General features: G+C 43.1%; 1 protein-coding gene across 2 annotated transcripts in view; it reads left to right on the top strand.

Moving 5' to 3' along the window:
* The window catches only part of tgfbi (transforming growth factor, beta-induced), a 55,736-nt gene that overhangs the window by 20,018 nt on the left and 13,883 nt on the right, over nucleotides 1-21,835 (top strand). For both annotated transcript variants that reach the window (XM_041990323.1, XM_041990322.1), the window contains exons 6-11: nucleotides 9,756-9,902; nucleotides 10,102-10,243; nucleotides 10,331-10,543; nucleotides 13,948-14,085; nucleotides 14,742-14,884; nucleotides 16,839-16,975. In XM_041990323.1, the coding sequence (XP_041846257.1) occupies nucleotides 9,756-9,902; nucleotides 10,102-10,243; nucleotides 10,331-10,543; nucleotides 13,948-14,085; nucleotides 14,742-14,884; nucleotides 16,839-16,975 (920 nt within the window). The remainder of the gene's footprint in view (nucleotides 1-9,755; nucleotides 9,903-10,101; nucleotides 10,244-10,330; nucleotides 10,544-13,947; nucleotides 14,086-14,741; nucleotides 14,885-16,838; nucleotides 16,976-21,835) is intronic.

Genomic DNA, 21,835 nt, shown 5'->3' with positions numbered 1-21,835 from the left:
ACACACTGTAACACACTAGCGCACAGTGTAACACAGTGTAACACACACTAGCACACACTGTCGCACTAGCACACAGCGTAAAACACTAGTACACATTGTAAAACACACTGTAACACACTAGCACACAGTGTAACACACTGTAACACACACTAGCACACAGTAACGCACACTGTAACACAATAGGACAAAGTGTAACACGCTAGCACACACTCACACACTAGCACACATTGTAAAACACACTGTAAAACACTAGCACATACTGTAACACACTAACACACAGTGTAACTCACAAGCACACATTGTAAAACACACTGTAACACACTAGCACACACAGTAACATACTAGCACACACTGTAACACACACTGTAACAAAATAGCACACAGTGTAACACACTAGCACACACTGTAACATACTAGCACACGCTGTAACACACACTGTAACAAAATAGCACACAGTGTAACACACTAGCACACACTGTAACATACTAGCACACACTGTAACACACACTGTAAATAAATAGCACACAGTGTAACACACTAGCACACTCTGTAACACACTAGCACACATTGTAACACACATTGTAACACACTAGCACACAGTGTAACACACTGTAACACAATAGGACAAAGTGTAACACACTAGCACACACTAACACACTAGCACACATTGTAAAACACACGGTAAAACACTAGCACATACTGTAAAACACTAGCACACAGTGTAACACACTAGCACACATTGTAAAACACGCTGTAACACACTAGCACACAGTGTAACACAATAGCACACAGTGTAACACACTGTACCACACACTGTAACACAATAGGACAAAGTGTAACACACTAGCACACACTAGCACACATTGTAAAACACACTGTAAAACACTAGCACATACTTTAACATACTAGCACACAGTGTAACACACTAGGACACATTGTAACACACACTGTAACTCAGTAACACACGCTGTAACACACTAGCACACAGTATAACACACGAGCACACATTGTAAAACACACTGTAACACACTAGCACACACAGTAACATACTAGCACACACTGTAACACACACTGTAACAAAATAGCACACAGTGTAACACACTAGCACACACTGTAACATACTAGCACACGCTGTAACACACACTGTAACAAAATAGCACACAGTGTAACACACTAGCACACACTGTAACATACTAGCACACACTGTAACACACACTGTAAATAAATAGCACACAGTGTAACACACTAGCACACTCTGTAACACACTAGCACACATTGTAACACACACTGTAACACACTAGCACACAGTATAACACACTGTAACACAATAGGACAAAGTGTAACATACTAGCACACACTAACACACTAGCACACATTGTAAAACACACTGTAAAACACTAGCACATACTGTAAAACACTAGCACACAGTGTAACACACTAGCACACATTGTAAAACACGCTGTAACACACTAGCACACAGTGTAACACAATATCACACACTGTAACACACTGTACCACACACTGTAACACAATAGGACAAAGTGTAACACACTAGCACACACTAGCACACATTGTAGACCACACTGTAAAACACTAGCACATACTTTAACATACTAGCACACAGTGTAACACACTAGGACACATTGTAACACACACTGTAACTCAGTAACACACGCTGTAACACACTAGCACACAGTATAACACACGAGCACACATTGTAAAACACACTGTAACACACTAGCACACACTGTAACATACTAGCACACACTGTAACACACACTGTAACAAAATAGCACACAGTGTAACACACTAGCACACACTGTAACATACTAGCACACACTGTAACACACACTGTAACAAGATAGCACACAGTGTAACACACTAGCACACACTGTAAGACACTAGCACACATTGTAACATACACTGTGTAACACACTAACACACACTGTAAAACACCAGCACACACTGTTACACACTAGCACACACTGTAACATACTAGCACACACTGCAACATACTAGCACACAGTGTAACACACTAGCACACAGTGTAATACTCTAACGCATAGTGTAACACACTAGCACACATTGTAAGAAAGTCGCACACATTGTAACACACACCATGTAAGACACAAGCACACATTGTAACACACACTGTGTAACACACTAGCACACAGTGTAACACACAGTGTAACACAATAGCACACACTGTAACACACTAGCACACATTGAAAGACACTAGCACACACTGTGTACAAGGCCGGCTTTACGCAGGGGCAAGAGGGGGCAGTGCCCCCTCAAACAAACATTCTGCCCCCTCAATCAAATGCGCCGAAATGGGCAAATCTCTCCAAACGCTCTCTCCCCTCTGTACTGAACTCTGTGTGTCGGAGCTTCACAGGATCCATTGTACTGTCTTCAACAAGTCCTTCCCACCACCACAGAAAACAACCAATCAGTGTTTAGTATGCAAATGAGTTGACATACAGCCTGATCTTGCGGTGTCATATTTCTCCCCCTCGTAGAGAGAGCGGCTGCTGAGCTCCAGCGGTAAAACTTATAGAGTAAAGCTCTGTTAAATGTGTTGTAGCGATACTGAATAAATACTTATAATAACAGACGTATTTATTGCATCTATTCTGTCAACTGGGGTTTGTTTCTGTTCTATTTAAACGTGTCTACGCCTGTTAGTAGGAGCAGTGATCAGTCACGCACGGGCCATAGATGTGACTGCCTCCTCGGTACAATACAGACTGAGGGAAAACGAGCTGCGCATATGACACCCCTCAAGCTCCGCCCAGCCTTTAGTTCAGCATGCTAGGACAAATTTGTAAGAGTTTTTGGGCAGAAAAATAGGAGACTGCTGTTGTAGAGTGAGGAAAAGTTTCTAAACAAAATAATGATTTGAAAAAAGGACCCACACTCCCTCCCCCCACATTGAGAGAAGATAAAAATAAGAAATAAAATAAAATAAAAATATAGATAAAAATAAAGATATCTAATGTTCTGCTCTGTTTTGGTTGTTTGATGGGTTTGTTCGTTTGGGATACCTCTTTTATACTGTAGGTTATTTACATTTGTATACATATATGAGGTTATTGTAACAAAGTTATTTTAGATGCATTAATGGCTGTACGGTAAGAAAATTATGTTGTTGGTTCTTAAAATTTTGATGAAGGATCATTTAGTTTTTACTCATTTTCATTTATTATCATTATTTCCCCCTGAAGGTTCACTGCCTTATTTTGGTAGGGGGTTTAATTTTTTGCTCTGCTATTGTTGTGCTTGATAGTTATGATTCTTTAATCATTATGGTCTATATACAGACAGAAACAAACACACAGATAGTTGAGTTTATTGTTATGAGTTTCAAATTTATTCAAAATGCTTAGACATCTAATGGCTGTCCAATAGGGCAATTGTTATTTTGTTGGTTGTTAAAGCTTTGATAATGGATCATTCTTTTCTTTTTTCTTACTTCATTTTGTTATTGATATTTTCTGTTCCCCCCCTGAGGGATTGCCACCTTATTGTGGTCAGGGGGTTTGCGTGCCTCAGTGACTCTAAGAGCTATACCAGCAGGAGCTTTGGTTTCAGGTGGGACACCCAAGCTGGACAGGTCTTAGAGTAGAGGCCTGACAAAGTGCAATCTATTTCTTTGAAGTTGGACTCCACTAACAGCACAGTTCCGTTAAAGAAACACTTAAAAAACAACAACAAGAAAATGCTGAAGTATGTACTCATAATGCCCCCTTCAAATTTATGCCTGCCCCCTCATGTATGCATTCCTAGAACCGGCCCTGACTGTGTAACACACTAGCACACATTGTAAAACACACTGTAACACACTAGCACACACTGTAACTCACTGTAACACGTTAGCACACACTGTAACACACTAGCACACACTGTAAGACACTAGCACACATTGTAACACACACTGTGTAACACACTAACACACACTGTAAAACACTAGCACACACTGTTACACACTAGCACACACTGTAACATACTAGCATACACTCCAACATACTAGCACACAGTGTAACACAATAGCACACACTGTAACACAGTAGCACACATTGTAACACACTGTAACACAGCAACACGCTATACCACACTAGCACACAGTGTAACACACTAGCACACATTGTAAAACACACTGTGACACAATAGCACATACTGCAACACACTAGCACACAGTGTAACACACTAGCACACATTGTAACACACACTGTAACAAAATAGCACACAGTGTAACACACTAGCACACACTGTAACACACTAGCACAGATTGTAACACACACTGTAACACACTAGCGCACAGTGTAACACAGTGTAACACACAGTAGCACACACTGTCGCACTAGCACACAGCGTAAAACACTAGTACACATTGTAAAACACACTGTAACACACTAGCACACAGTGTAACACACTGTAACACACACTAGCACACAGTAACGCACACTGTAACACAATAGGACAAAGTGTAACACACTAGCACACACTCACACACTAGCACACATTGTAAAACACACTGTAAAACACTAGCACATACTGTAACACACTAGCACACCGTGTAACACACTACCACGCTTTGTAAAACACACTGTAACACACTAGCACACAGTGTAACACAAAAGCACACACTGTAACACACTGTACCACACTAGCACACACTGTAACACACACTGTAACACAATAGGACAAAGTGTAAAACACTAGCACACACTAACACACTAGCACACATTGTAAAACACACTGTAAAACACTAGCACATACTGTAACACACTAGCACACAGTGTAACACACTAGCACACATTGTAACACACACTGTAACTCAGTAACACACAGTGTAACACACTAGCACACACTGTAACACACTAGCACAGATTGTAACACACACTGTAACACACTAGCGCACAGTGTAACACAGTGTAACACACACTAGCACACACTGTAACACACTAGCACACACAGTAACATACTAGCACACACTGTAACACACACTGTAACAAAATAGCACACAGTGTAACACACTAGCACACACTGTAACATACTAGCACACGCTGTAACACACACTGTAACAAAATAGCACACAGTGTAACACACTAGCACACACTGTAACATACTAGCACACATTGTAACACACACTGTAAATAAATAGCACACAGTGTAACACACTAGCACACTCTGTGACACACTAGCACACATTGTAACACACACTGTAACACACTAGCACACAGTGTAACACACACTGTAACACACTAGCACACAGTGTAACACACTGTAACACAATAGGACAAAGTGTAACACACTAGGACACACTAACACACTAGCACACATTGTAAAACACACTGTAAAACACTAGCACATACTGTAAAACACTAGCACACAGTGTAACACACTAGCACACATTGTAAAACACACTGTAACACACTAGCACACAGTGTAACACAATAGCACACACTGTAACACACTGTACCACACACTGTAACACAATAGGACAAAGTGTAACACACTAGCACACACTAGCACACATTGTAAAACACACTGTAAAACACTAGCACATACTGTAACATACTAGCACACAGTGTAACACACTAGGACACATTGTAACACACACTGTAACTCAGTAACACACACTGCAACACAATAGCATAAAGTGTAACACACTAGCACACACTAAGACACTAGCACACATTGTAAAACACACTGTAACACACTAGCACGGACTGTAACACAATAGCACACATTATAAAACACACTGTAACTCAGTAAGACATGCTGTAACACAATAGAAGACAGTGTAACACACTAGCACACATATTAACACAGACTGTAACTCAGTAACACACGCTGTAACACACTAGCACACAGTGTAACACACTAGCACACCTTTGTAACACACACTGTAACACACTAGCACACAGTATAACACACGAGCACACATTGTTAAACACACTGTAACACACTAGCACACAGTATAACACACGAGCACACATTGTAAAACACACTGTAACACACTAGCACAACCTGTAACATACTAGCACACACTGTAACACACACTGTAACAAAATAGCACACAGTGTAACACACTAGCACACACTGTAACACACTAGCACGCATTGTAACACACACTGTAACACACTAGCACACAGTGTAACACACAGTGTAACACAATAGCACACAGTTTAACACACTGTAACACACACTAACACACACTGTCGCACTAGCACACAGCGTAACACACTAGTACACATTGTAAAACACATTGTAACACACTAGCACACATTGTAACACACACTGTAGCACAGTAACACGCTGTAACAAACTAGCACACATTGTAACACACACTGTAACACAGTAACACACGCTGTAACACACTAGCACACACTGTAACACACTGTACCACACTAGCACACACTGTAACACAATAGGACAAAGTGTAACACACTAGCACATACTGTAACACACTAGCACACAGTGTAACACACTTGCACACATTGTAGCACACACTGTAACACAGTAACACATGCTGTAACACAATAGCACAAAGTGGAACACACTAGCACACATATTAATACACACTGTAACTCAGTAACACACGCTGCAACACACTAGCACACAGTGTAACACACTAGCACACCTTTGTAACACACATTGTAACACACTAGCACACAGTATAACACACAAGCACACATTGTAAAACACAGTGTAACACACTAGCAGACACTGTAACATACTATCACACACTGTAACACACACTGTAACACAACAGCACAAAGTGTAAAACACTAGCACGTACTGTAACACAATAGCACACATTATAAAACACACTGTAACACACTAGCACACAGTGTAACACATTAGTACATATTGTAAAACACACTGTAACACACTAGCACACACTGTAACACACTAGTACACATTGTCAAACACATTGTAACACACTAGCACAAACTGTAACACACTAGCACACAGTGTAACACTCTAGCACACATTGTAACACACACTGTAACACAGTAACACGCTGTAACTCAGTAGCACACATTGTAACACAGACTGTAACTCAGTAACACACGCTGTAACACACTAGCACACAGTGTAACACACTAGCACACACTGTGACACACTGTAACACGTTAGCACACACTGTAACACACTGTAACACACACTGTAACACAATAGTATAAAGTGTAACACACTAGCACACACTAAGAGACTAGCACACATTGTAAAACACACTGTAACACACTAGCACGTACTGTAACACAATAGCACACATTATAAAACACACTGTAACATACTAGCACACACTGTAACACACTAGTACACATTGTCAAACACACTGTAACACAGTAGCACAAACTGTAACACACTAGCACACAGTGTAACACTCTAGCACACATTGTAACACACTAGCACACATTGTAACAGACACAGTAACACGCTGTAACTCAGTAGCACACATTGTAACACACACTGTAACACAGAAACACAAGCTGCAACACACTAGCACACAGTGTAACACACTAGCACACACTGTGACACACTGTAACACGTTAGCACACACTGTAACACACACTGTAACACAATAGCATAAAGTGTAACACACTAGCACACACTAAGAGACTAGCACACATTGTAAAACACACTGTAACACACTAGCACGTACTGTAACACAATAGCACACATTATAAAACACACTGTAACATACTAGCACACACTGTAACACACTAGTACACATTGTCAAACACACTAGCACAAACTGTAACACACTAGCACACAGTGTAACACTCTAGCACACATTGTAACACACTAGCACACATTGTAACACACACTGTAACACAGTAACACGCTGTAACTCAGTAGCATACATTGTAACACACACTGTAACACAGAAACACACGCTGTAACACACTAGCACACAGTGTAACACACTAGCACACACTGTGACACACTGTAACACGTTAGCACACACTGTAACACACTGTAACACACACTGTAACACAATAGCATAAAGTGTAACACACTAGCACACACTAAGAGACTAGCACACATTGTAAAACACACTGTAACACACTAGCACACACTGTAACAGACTGCAACACTCACTGTAACACAATAGCACAAATTGTAACACACAAGCACACACTGTAACACACTAGCACACATTGTAAAACACACTGTAACACACTAGCACATACTGCAACACACTAGCACACAGTGTAACACACTAGCACACACTGTAACACGCTAGCACACAGTGTAACACACTAGCACCCAGTGTAACAGACTAGCACATATTGTAAAACACACTGTAACACACTAGCATATGAAAATTAACAACTTTGACTCGCCACTCATGAGCAGCTATAGACCGATATCAAACTTCCTCTTTCTTAGTCAGATTCTAGAGAAAGCTGTCTTTCAGCAGCTACACAACTTATACTAAATACCCATTCTGATGTCTACCAGTCAGGTTTTTGGCCACACCACAGCACTGAGATGCTCTAGTTAAGGTCTTTAACGACATCCGCCTGAGCACAGATAGCAGGAACATTTCAGTCCTGCTACTGCTGGATCTCAACGCTGTATTTGACATGGTCGTCCAGAACATCTCACTAGACCGGCTGGAAAACTGGGTTGAACTTTCTGGCTCTGCAGTTAACAGTCTGTTAGATACTCTGCTGGATACTCTTGCTAGTAACACCCTAATAAATACTGTAATTATGTCACTTCCCCCAGCACTAGGAGGGACACTTACAGGCACACTTCAAAATAATAGCCCTTTATACAGTAACATACCACCATACAATGTAACACACTATCACACTCTGTAGCACAATGTAATACTCTCACACCATATCATTGGGAGCAGTGGTAGCCTTGTGGTTACAGACTCAGGTTCAAGTCCTAGTCTGGCAACATCCTTAACCACCCAACTGCTCCTTGGGTGCTGAAATATGGCAGCATGCTGCTCTCGAGTAAATTTACCAGAGATGGGTAAAATGCAGAGCCTACTTGTCCAATTGGGGATTAATGAAATAAAAATGGTTATTATAATAATTACACACAATGTAATACACTAACATATACTGCAACACACATTGTAGCACATTGTAAGACACACTGTGACATACCGACACACATTGTAACACACTCTGTAACACACGAACATACACTCTAACACTCCGAAACAAACTGTAACACATGAGCATACACTGTAACACACTAAAACAAACTGTAACACACCTAAAACAAACTGTAACACACTAGCATTCACTGTACCACACTAAAACAAGCTGTAACACACTAACACACGAGCATACAATGTAACACACTAAAACAAACTGTAACACACTCTGTAACACACGAGCATACACTGTAACACACTAAAACAAACTAACACACTAAAACAAACTGTTACACACGAGCATACACTGTAACACACTAAAACAAACTGTAACACACTCTGTAACACACGAGCATACACTGTAACACACTAAAACAAAGGTTCAAATCCCAATCTGGCAACACAGAAGTGAACCACTGTGGGTCCTTAAGTAATGTCTTTAACCACACTGACACACACATTTTAACACACTAAAACACACTGTAACATACATTTACACTGCAGCTCATGCCGTCTCACACATTGTGAGATATTCTCGTAAGTTTCATGTAACAGATCAATCTGTGAAACCTGATCAGTATAATTGGTGTATTGATCTGATCTGTTCATGTCTCAGATTGTGACAGTGAACTGTGCACGCCTTATCAAACCTGACCAACATGCCACCAACGGCATCGTGCACGTGGTAGACCGTGTCATCACCGCCATCTCAAACAACGTGCAGGCGATCGTTGATGTTGATGATGATCTGGAGACATTGAGGGTGAGTTCATCAGTTCATCTTTCAGTGGTTTGCTGTGTTGCACAGATCAATGTCATCTCAGATAAACGCTGATTAATCTTCACTTTTAATTGTCAACTCATCACATGTTCCTGACTTCCTGTGTTCCCAACTTCTTGTACTGCTGACTTCCTGTGTCGCTGAGTTCCTGTGTTCCTAACTTCCTGTATCCATGCTGTAGACTGCCCTTGCTGCAGCTGGTCTGACCACTATGCTGGAGAACGAGGGTCAGTACACCATCTTTGCCCCCACCAATGATGCCTTTGAGAAGATTCCTCAGGAGACCCTGAACAGGATCCTGGGAGACCCTGTCGCTCTTAGAGGTGACCATTAGAAAGGGCTCTGATATGCTTGAGGTGATCTTGGTATATTTGCATACTGTTAATGTCCATCTCTGTCCGCTCCCTAAGATCTGCTGAACTACCACATCCTGAAACACATGCAGTGTGCCGAGTCCATCGTGTCGGGGGCCCCGATGGAAACTCTGCAGGGCACCATGCTGGAGGTCGGCTGTGATGGAGACCAAATGACTCTGAATGGGAAAGCCATCGTCACCAAGAAGGACCAGCTGGGAACCAACGGAGTCATTCACTACATCAATGAGCTGCTCATCCCAGACTCAGGTACTCAGGCTGCAGTTAATACTGCCTCTGCAGCTGAGTGTTACTCAGAAAGTATATAGGTAGATAGTGCAAGTTTTACTGAAACTAATAATGAGTACGTAGTACTCTATTAATTGAATACTAAGTACTAAAATAATTTGGAGTAAAGTACTTCTGGTAAGAATTTGTATCAGATGTAGGAATACCTGTAGTATCAGCTGCAGTATCAGTTGTAGTATCAGCTGCAGTATCAGCTGTAGTATCCGCTGCAGCATTAGATGTAGTATCAACTACAGGATCAGTTGTGGTATCAGCTGTAGTATCAGTTGTAGTATTAGCTGTAGTATCAGTTGCAGTATCAGCTCCAATATCAGTTGTAGTATCAGCTGCAGTATTAGTTGTAGTATCAGCTGCAGCATCAGATGTAGTATCAACTACAGGATCAGTTGTGGTATCAGCTGTAGTATCAATTGTAGTATTAGCTGTAGTATCAGTTGTAGTATCAACTCCAATATCAGTTGTAGTATCAGCTGCAGTATTAGTTGTAGTATCAGCTGCAGTATTAGTTGTAGTATCAGCTCCAGTATCAGTTGTAGTATCAGCTCCAATATCAGTTGTAGTATCAGCTGCAGTATCAGTTGTAGTATCAGCTGTAGTATCAGTTGTACTATCAGCTGCAGCATCAGATGTAGTATCAACTGCAGTATTAGATGTAGTATCAGCTGTAGTATCAGCTGTAGTATCAGCTGCAGTATTAGTTGTAGTATCAGCTGCAGCATCAGATATAGTATCAACTACAGGATCAGTTGTGGTATCAGCTGTAGTATCAGTTGTAGTATTAGCTGTAGTATCAGTTGTAGTATCAGCTCCAATATCAGTTGTAGTATCAGCTGCAGTATTAGTTGTAGTATCAGCTGCAGCATCAGATGTAGTATCAACTACAGGATCAGTTGTAGTATCAGCTGCAGTATCAGTTGTAGTATCACTTGTAGTATCAGATATAGTATCAGCTGTGGTATCAGTTGTAGTTGTGTGTTGGTGGGGACAAACAGACGTTAACATGTCTGGAGGAAGACCGGGAGGCCGCAGGGACAGGAGCTTAATCTCTAGGGGGGCTCTGTAGCATCCACATTATGTCGAGCCCAGGTGCCAAAGGCAGAGGAGGAGCAATCTCCCTGACGGTGTGGTCCACAGGTGGTGGCAGAGGAGCGATCTTCTTGGAGCCGTGAACCAAGATCAGGTGAGGAGCGTATTGACCTGAGACCCTCTCAGGAACAGGAACCAGAAGAGAGGGGTCTGGGCGCTGGCGTTGGACGCTGAAAACGGGCACGACCAGGGCGCTGGCATCGGACACTGAAGCCGGAGCAGACCGGGGAGCAGACGTCAGAGGATGTAACGCTGGACAGGACCTTGGAGCTGGCGTGGGGAGTTGCAGTGCTGGTGACGTGGACGTCGCAGCTGGTGGCGACACCGAAGACCAGGAGGATTTCCCTGAACCCTGCAACTTCCTTCTTGAGTGTGTCCTCCGTTTTGGCAGCTTTAAAGGAATGCTCCAATTGACCCCCTCGCAGGCTGCATGAGGGGTGTCAAACTGGTCCCCCTTGATGGCTGCTAAATAAGTACACACAGGGGCATGCCAACTAGGCCATCTGGGTGGAGGTGTCCTATAAGCCAATCTGGTTCCCAGGAATGACGACTGCTCTGGATAATCCAGTGGCTCTGGCTCTGTGTCCAACCCAAAGAGCCATTCCACCAGTTCACTTGAGGTAATGCTCATGGGGGCCTCCGCTCCTGGGCTTGGACGGTCTCCTCTTTTGGGACTTTGTGGGAGGAAGATCAGGGACGCAGGATCTGGGTCCACACTGGTTGGGAGTTCTTAGCAGCCTCTCGGCGAAGATATTCAAAGAGTGTTATCATACCGTCTGCTGGGTCCATGTCTGGTCAGATCCTTCTGTTGTGTGTTGGTGGGGGTGAGGACCCAAACACAGGCAGATCAGGCAGGAGGCAGAATTGGTGCAGGTAAAAGGGTCTATTTTCCCAAAAACAGTTTGTTGAAGCAGTACAAGATGGGATGAACCATATAAGGATCTGACAAAGCAAAACTGAAAACCATGGGGTATTTAGAATAGAATAGAAATACTTTATTAATCCCTTTGGAGAGCCCACAGGGAAATTTGGGTACCAGCAGCAATACAACACCAACAGTAAAGCAGGACAAGCACAAGTCACAATATATACAAGTACAAAGCAAAATAGAGGCAACAAGGTGCAAGAAAAGCACAAATAGAATGCAATAAATAACAATAAGATAAGTTAAATAAAACAATATAAACAAGCATTGCACACAGTAGAGGTGGTACAGATTCCCAGTTCACTATTGCACGTATAAGTTATAGCAACTGTTTGTATGGGTTATTGTGCATGTGTTGTATCAGGCGGACTGCACACCTCCCTCTCCCCCCTCCTTCTCCCCCTCCTGCCTAACGCAGAGTTGTACAGTTTGATGGCTCGGGGGACAAAGGAGTCTCTGAGCCGGTTGGTCCTACTCTTGGGGAGGAGCAGCCTGTTACTGGTCAGGCTTCTCTGTGCACTGATAACATCATTCACAATAGTCAGTAGTTTTTTTAGTGATCTCCTCTCTGCCACTGTCACCAGGGAGTCTAGCTTCATGCCAACCACAGAGCCCGCCCGCCTGATGAGTTTTTCCAGCCTGTTAGCACACCTTTTTGTCATGTTACCCCCCCAGCAGACAACAGCATAAAAAAGCGTACTAGCCACCACAGACTGATAGAACATCCACAGGAGTTTCCTGCAGATGTTAAAAGATTTGTAGACAGAGGAGGTAATTAGAAGCAGGTGAAGGGATTGAGAAATCAAACCAGGTGAAATAACGAGCCATGAACAAAAAACTAAGCACATGAGGGAAAAAATGAAAACTGAACTAAACATGATAAAGCCGAAAACCTAAAGCATGAACATAACGGAAACTAAACATGACAAAAACCCAGAACTATAAACTAAGAGCAAGATAGAACTAAAACACATCAAAAACCTAGACCATAATCATAACAGCAACTAAACATGACAAACACCAGAACTAATGAACCAAGATTGAGGCATAACAAACCAAAACAGACAAAAACCAAACACAATAATCAGGAACCACACTGTGAACCATGACAGTAGTATCAGCCGTAGTATCAGATGTAGTGTCAGCTGTGGTATCAGATGTAGTGTCAGCTGTGGTATCAGATGTAGTATCAGCTGTGGTATCAGATGGTGTATCAGCTGTGGTATCAGATGTAGCATCAGCTGTGGTATCAGATGTAGCATCAGCTGTGGTATCAGATGTAGCATCAGCTGTGGTATCAGATGTAGTATCAGCTGCCGTATCAGCTGTAGTACTTGTTCTTTGTGTCTCCCAGCTAAAACTCTCTTGGAGCTGGCTGAAGGTTCATCTGTTTCCACGGCAACCCGTCTGTTTGTTGAAGCTGGTTTGACGTCCCACCTGACGGGGTCTGAGGCTCTGACCATGCTGGCCCCTCTGAATGACGCCTTCAAAGGTAACTCTCACCTGGAGGGTGTGTTTGTGTATGAATTACAGACTGAAAGCGCATTTCTGTTCCTTTACGTACATAAACGGTGACGTCGTCATATGTTGTCGTCCTCATACTTCCATGCATGTTTTGTGTTGCCATGGTTGTTAAGTCAGTTCCTCCACTAGGGGGGCAGTGCTGAGTTCAGATTTCACAACCGCAAGCCGACGTCCGTTTCAGACGCTGTTTGGTAGCAGTGATGCGTCGCTAAAAAGTTTCCAACCACCCAACATGCCCTAAACACTTGCATATAGTCTTTCTTCAAAAGCTCACACAGTTTTTGAAGTTGTTGTGCTCGTCTTCATTCTTCTTCTTCTTTTTTGTTCTCTTCCGGATTTTCTTCTTCTTCTCTGCTTTGTTTATTTCCCTGGTAACATGTCAGTAATTTTGTTCAGCGCTGCCCCCATGATTTCCGCTGGTATTGCTCCATCCTCTGTGTCAAGCGACAGCTAGCTGAGCTCCCTGAAAACTGAGAAAATTATGTGCGTAACCATGCAGATGACGAACGAAACTGTCCGTCCGTCTACGTTTCCGTCTTCAATGTCGAACATAAATGGGCCTTCACTTGTGAAGCAGGTGCTGCTCTCTGTGTGTTTATGTTTTCACCTCACTGTATTCAACAGGAAGTATGAGGATGACTCCTGACATGAGGAAGCTGATGACCAATCACATCCTCAAGGAGCAGCTCTCCTCAAAGTCTCTGTATCATGGTCAGGAGCTGGAGACGCTGGGAGGACTCAAACTCAGAGTCTTCGTCTACAGAAACGTAAGACGTCTCACAACAAAAGTTGGTTTGTTGAGTTTATTTATTCTTTTATTTCTTTCTTTGTTTAATCTTTATTACATTTATTTGTTAATTTATTCACACATTTTTTGTTCATCCATTCATTTGTTCATTCGTTCATTTGTACATTATTTTGTTTATTTGTTCATTCATTCATCTGTTCATTTGTTTATTTATTCATACATTCATTCTTGTATGCATTCATTCATGTGTTTGTTTATTGCTTCATTCGTATGTTACTTTTTTCATTCGTACATCCGTCTGTATTTGTTTGTTCTGTCATTTGCGCATTTATTCATACATTCATTTGTTTATTTGTTCTTTCTTTCATTTGTTCGTTCATTTGTTTATTCATTCATCGATTTATTTATTTGTTCACTATTTTGTTTATTTGTTCATTTGGATCCAAAGGTTCAGGCTCTATTCGTTGCCCAGAGAGCAGCCTTTAGGTCTGGTGACATGCTCACTGTGCAGCTCTGCCAGATCCAACTGGTGGAAAAACTTTCAGTGCGTTAAAGAGGAAAACAGAGTCACTCTTCATCAGTAACAATCCATGTAGTGTATGGCTGGACATCAAAGCTTCTCCCAGTTAGAAGCCACACTCCAACATCCCCTACAGCAGCACCTTCTTTCTTTTCTGTCCAATGATGGCTAATTCAGCATCCATCTTACATCCTGTCTCTTCTCTGAGCTCTCTCCAGTCAGTAATAGTCAGTCCAATGTTGACTCTTAGTCTTAGTTCTTGCTCTGTCCCTTTCTCTCTTTCTTTTCTTTACTTCCAATAATATCCTCTTGCGTTTCTCTGCTGATTCACCAATGGTGTTTGTGCAAAATGGCCAATGTCCAACTGCCAACGTGTGACACACTAAGTAAAGTGAAAGTTGTGAAGTCTGATTTCTCAGTCTTAGGACACAGCAGGGCAACATCTCCGGGATGTACATAAATGTCACTGTGCTATCCAAAAATGTTAAAACATATTTTTAAGGTCAGAAAGTGACATAGTGATACTTTACACACAGCAGTTTAGTCCAAATCCCTTAAGTTCCCTTCACATTGTTCATATGGAAATGTTTCTATTTTCACTCTTAAACGTAACTATGAGTTCTACTGTTCTACCTGGTCTGCTTCTACAGATAGTCCAGCCTGTTTGGAGCAATGAGAACAACCATTTAGACTCCGGTGTGGACCAAATAAGAAAACCCAAGGGCACAGCCAGGAGAGAGATCTCTCTCCCAGGCAGCCAACTCCTCAGCTGGCCGCTGTAGGAGCCCCCACCTCCCCAGGACCACCCAAGGGCAGAAGGGCAAAGGCCCGGCCCGGCCAAGATCCCAACGCACCAGTGTCCCGGATGCCCACCCACCCCCGGCAGCCCATGCCACCACACCAGGGGATCAGAGAGCCCCAGGTTGCACACACATATTCTGGTCGGGCCCATGGCACATCGCCCCCACCCACCCAAAGGAGCCCCCGGCCATACATACCGTGCCATCTTTACTTGAAATGAAATGGACAAATGGAAAAAACTGTTTCCATTCCACCTGTGTGAAATACTAAAAACCACCTTATGAGAGCATAAAAACATTTTAGCAATATTTGATCTGTTACCAGTTTTTATTGTGATATTTAGGTTTTGCGCAGTTCTTGGGTCGTGGAAATGCAGCTATGGATCCAGTTTCCAAATGAGTAATGGACCTGAAGGTTTGGTTCTGGGTTTACTGCTCAGAACTGGACCAGAATCCGGCATCTCATTCATCCAAACGTGATCTGCAAAGACCTTTGACTAGTTTACTCAGACACACCTCTGCTACTGTCACTGAGCGTGCTCAGTAGTGACCTGTCTAATTCCCAGCTGTGTCATTAGTCAGATGATGCGGTCCTGACACCAGCTCAGCTCAGTGTGTTTTGGTCCTCTCAGGTGTTTCCTGTGTGTCTATAGAACCTGTGCATCGAGAACGCCTGCATTGCCGCTCACGACAAAACTGGACGCTACGCCTCCATGTTCACCGTGGATAAGGTCCTCTCTCCACCGATGGGGACGGTCATGGACGTCCTGAAGGCCGACGACCGCTTCAGGTAAGCACCTTCAGTCACTTATTCTTTCAGGGATCTTGGAAGTCATGTGGTCCTTCATTGGGACCACTCTGTAAACAAAATGTCTGCCCCCCTACAACCCAAAACCTGGAACAGCGGCAACTCAGAGACATCACGCTTCCTCGTTTCTTCTTCTCTGAAATACATTAACATCAGCAGCCAAATTCCCTGTAAAACTTTCATCCTTCCATAAACTGGTCCTTTTTATACTGGTCACTCAGTTATAAACTTAACTTCTCATTTCATAAATACCTAATTTGGAACAAGATTCAAGATCTTTATTGTCATTGTGCAAGCATAACAAAACTTTGAGAAGTGTTCAGTCCAGGAGAGGTCAGAGGAAATGTGGATGTCCAGGAACTTCATGCTGTCCACTCGCTCCACTGCCTCTCCGTTGATGCAGAGAGGAGCGTGCTCAGTCTTCCTGGACCTCCTGGAATCTACTAGGACCTCTCTTGTCTTGTTGATGAGAACCAGATTTTTCTTGGAACAACATTTAGTGAGATACTACAGCTGATACCACAACTGATACTGCAGCTGATACTACATCTGATAACACAGACTTTGTGAGACCTCTTCTCTGTAGTGGTCTCACCATCGGGTATGAGACTCGCCACAGACTTCCCAGCCATGGTGGTGGGGTGGAGGTCAGAGCAGTCCTGTGTGAAGAGGGTGAAGAGGGCGGGCCGAGCACACAATCCTGCGGCGTTCCAGTGTTGAGGATCAGTGGTGAAGATGCTGACTTCCCTATCCTCGTCACCTGGGCCTGTTGGTGAGGAAAGCCCGATGCAGGTGCAGAGTGATGCTGGCAGACCAGGTTGTGGAGCTTCAGGGCCAGCAGGTCCGGGAGAACGGTGTTAAAGGCTGAGCTGAAGTCCACAAACAGCATCCTAGCGTTGGATGCTACAGGTAGTCAGGGCCGTGTGAAGTGCTATCGAGACAGCATCCTCCCTAGAACCTAGGAGCAGAGCTGGTTTTGCCACTGAGCAGACTAAGCGACCTTTTAGGGCCCCGCACCACTAGGGGGCCCCCTACAGAAGAAGGCTGTTTCAGTGAGTGGTTTATGGGCTTCGTTATGAAGAGGAATTCATCTGGGGCAGAATAAAAGGGAACAAAAAGAAGGCTGGTGAAGCAGCTGTAAAGTCAAGTATCAGTGATGATGAAGATGAGACATGTTACAGCACTGTGATTTGATTTAGCAGCAGGTGCTAACAGGTTTAGCAGTTGGTTGGCTACTGTTTGCCAGCAAAGCAGCTGTAGCTCAAGCTAGCGGTAGGGTTGCCGACCCTCCCGTAAAATATGGAATTGTTCCTTATTTGACATTTACACGTCTCCTCCCGACATTTTATTGCTTCAGTAGGCACAGTCTGTATTGAACGCAATTTGTTCGTGCATGTGTTGCGTTCACGGTTGCCTAGAGACAGACGCCACATCCCGCCGCTGCTCACAGCACCTGTGCCTTTTTAAAAAGTCCTCTGCACCTGATACTCTACCACGTCCTTGAAAGCAAAAACTCTTTTATCCTTAGCTGGACAGCGTCCGTGGAAATGTTTACAGGACGGACTGTAAAACGTGTCGGCGTGTTTTCAGTGGCCCGGTGGGTTGTCTGACATCATGTATCAGGAGAACAACACTGGAGACACAAACACAGAAGACTAGAGCATCAGGGTCCCAGTTCTTCATCCCCTTCATCTCCTGAGATTGATCTCAGTGTGGGACATCATGTCATGATTGATCCATGAATTTAGAAGTTTTTAAAGTCAAATAAATTATCGTTTATTTAATATACAGTAGTATTAGCCATTATAAATATTATATATATGTCCATTAAAAGAAAAAGCCAGACTAATGGATTAACGGTTAATAAATAAATGTTGTTTAGAGAAAAGGTTTATTTTTAAAATATAACTTTACCTTTGAAGATACACTAAGTTCTCAATGTATTTAATTTATATTTTAAAAATTCATTGTCACACACTCCACACAAGCAGATCTGCTTTAGTTACTGGTGCTACTGCCGCGTGATTATCCAGTATCTCTTTTACTAAGTTAATAGAGCAATAACTAAGTTGTGTGCATATGGGATTTTGTTATATATTTTCGTCTTGTATGTTAAATAGGGATGCATGTTGTTACAGCTCTATGGAGCCTAATTAACACTTTATATGCAATAATGTTGCACAATAGTGTCCTAGAGCAATTTGAATAAGTTAATGTACAATATGCCATGACGTAGGGTGTCACATCTACCCAAAAACTTTCTCCATGACATGAAGGGGTAGGGCCCCCAAAACTTATTCTGCTTCAGGCCCACTGAAGTCTAGAGCCGGTTCTGCGTAGGAGGATCCACTGGAAACACTTCATGATGACTGGGGTGAGAGTGAAGGGGGGGTAATCATTGAGGCAGGTAATGGTAGTTCTTTTGGGTGCAGGCACAATGATGGAGGACTTCAGGCAGACAGGAACCATGGAAAGCTACAGGGACACGTTGAAGATGTCCAGAAAAACTTCTGCCAGTTACTCTGCACACGATTCTAGTGTCCGACCTGACATCTGATCTGGACTCACAGCCTTGTTGATGTTGATCCTCTTCCGGGTGGAGGTGACTTGGTGCAGCTGCAGGCTAAGAGGATTAGCATCCTCCAGATCAGCGTCCTCTTTGAAAACTCCCCAGTCTGTGTGCTCAAAGCAGTCCTGTAAAACTGAGGAAGCCTCAGTCCAAACTTGAATGGTTCAGGTAGTGGGTTTAGTCCTGCAGATCAGAGGTCTGTAGGCCAGAATCAACTCCACAGAAATATGATCTGACATCCGGAGGTGAGGAGCCGCTGCAGCCTTGCATACTCCTGGAATGTTACAGTACATTAATGTTACAGTAAGGTAATGTTCGTAGCTGTACACCACAAGTTGTGAACGTACAGCGCCAAACCTCAGCCTGCTCTTACCTGAAGCTGCAGTCCGGTCTGCACAGAACAGAGAGTGCCATGCTAGCTCCACCGCTACGTTGGGGAAATTGTTGTTCAGCCAGGTCTTAGTGAAGATTGCCACCCAGCTGTCAGTCTTATGTGAGACGATCCTCAGAAAAATTTTGTCCAGTTTGTTGGCAAGAGACCTGGCGAGGAGACTGGGCAGAGCCGGTCTGTGTGGGTTAGCTTGTAGCCGCAATAATGGCCCTGCGTTTGTTTACGTTGTCTCCTCCATCTGCTGGGCCACAGAGGGGGGCTGGTGAGGGCCTCTGTGGTCCACTGCAGTTCTGCTAGAATAACAGCTGGCTTTGGTGATGCAGAAAAACAATAGTTTTTCCCCAATTTCAGCAGGTCATCCCTTCCATACTGGAATTAAGGCTTCCAGTCTTAAAAATGCTAGTGAAAACACGAACAAAAACTTAAAAAAACATAATAGTCGAGAGCCTGGAGCCACTGTGCGTTAGTGATGCGCGGGTCGGGTTTTTTTCCGACCCGCGGGTCCCACTCTTTTAAAAAAATTGGACCGCACCAAACCGCCCCGCACCTCCGCTTCTATTTTTTTAACCCAACCCGCCCCGCCCCATTAAAACACATGTTATGATATTGACGAATGCTTTTATTTAGTCTGAGAAAGGTGCATATGGTCTCCTAAATTGGCACTGGAACCTGGCAACACAAAATGTATTTTCATTTGAACGTTAAGCCTATAAACATAAATAGGCAAATAAATAAAGTGTTTCAAAGCGTTTAAGTGTTATAAAGCACATAGCCAATGCTGCTGCTGTTGTCTGCACTGATTACCTCATTGAACCTGTCCCAAACCTGTGTGTAATATATGAGGTGGATGAAGCCATACTTGTTTCTCAGGCGTGTCTTTTTATTCTGCGATCCTTACACCAACACAGCACATACAAAACCACAGTGCCACCTATGGACCAAACTTAACATTGACCTACTGGTATTACAATACACTACATCTCTTTTTTTCCAAGATTGTTTACTTGTCCATGCAAAAGTGATGAAAACAAACAGGAGATAACGTGTTAAGATGCTCACAAACAGGCACTATTAACATACTATAGACCTGAGCAACTCTAATTAACCCCAAAACTATTCGATTTTACACCGCAATTTCACACATGTCTATTCCTGCGCTTGCAAATCAGAGCAAAGGACCTCACCATACCAATAAGAAGTCCAATTATAATAACACATTTGCACCGTAACTTCAGCAAATGACTGAAATGTACAGGATTACACTCAACACAGCGTAATATATAATAATAACAAACCTGTTGTTTTTTTTGTTTTTTTTTCTCACCACCACTCTTACTTAATACTTGAACTAAGACCAGAAAAATCTTTAAGTAATCCTGCACTGGTTAGACCAGATAACGCTGCGGCACTCTGACAGGCCTTCCACAACGTGTCACCGTTACAGGTTTACCTGCACACACAGCAGTGTCAACCACTATGTTGTTCTGTGGTACAGTGGAACAGTCTGAAGTGGGACTGCGCGGATCAGCGCTTGGTACAGTATCTCGTCCCACTTGACTTTGGCACTCTGATGACGTGTCAACAGGTGTTTCTGGAAAAGCAGTCTCTTTAGTTTTTAGCAGGTGTCTGCGATTCCTCCTGTACTCTTGTCCACGCTGAGATTTCACTATGTAAGACCTCGGCAGGTGGTGTTTCTTTATCACAGTGGCTGGTTCCCACTTGTTGTCTTGCCTTATCCTCACATTTTCACCCTCACGAAGATCAGACAGTGTCCTGGTTCCTTGATCAAAGTATTGTTTCTGTCTTTGCTGTCTCCAAACAAGATCACTCCTGGCATCTTTATAAAGACTCGGCTGCAACAATGCTTTTGTCACCGGTAACT

The sequence above is a fragment of the Melanotaenia boesemani genome, chromosome 7, assembly GCF_017639745.1.
Source record: "Melanotaenia boesemani isolate fMelBoe1 chromosome 7, fMelBoe1.pri, whole genome shotgun sequence".
Lineage (NCBI taxonomy): Eukaryota > Metazoa > Chordata > Actinopteri > Atheriniformes > Melanotaeniidae > Melanotaenia > Melanotaenia boesemani.
Note: the sequence above shows the minus strand (reverse complement) of the source record. Positions and strands in the feature narration are given on the sequence as shown.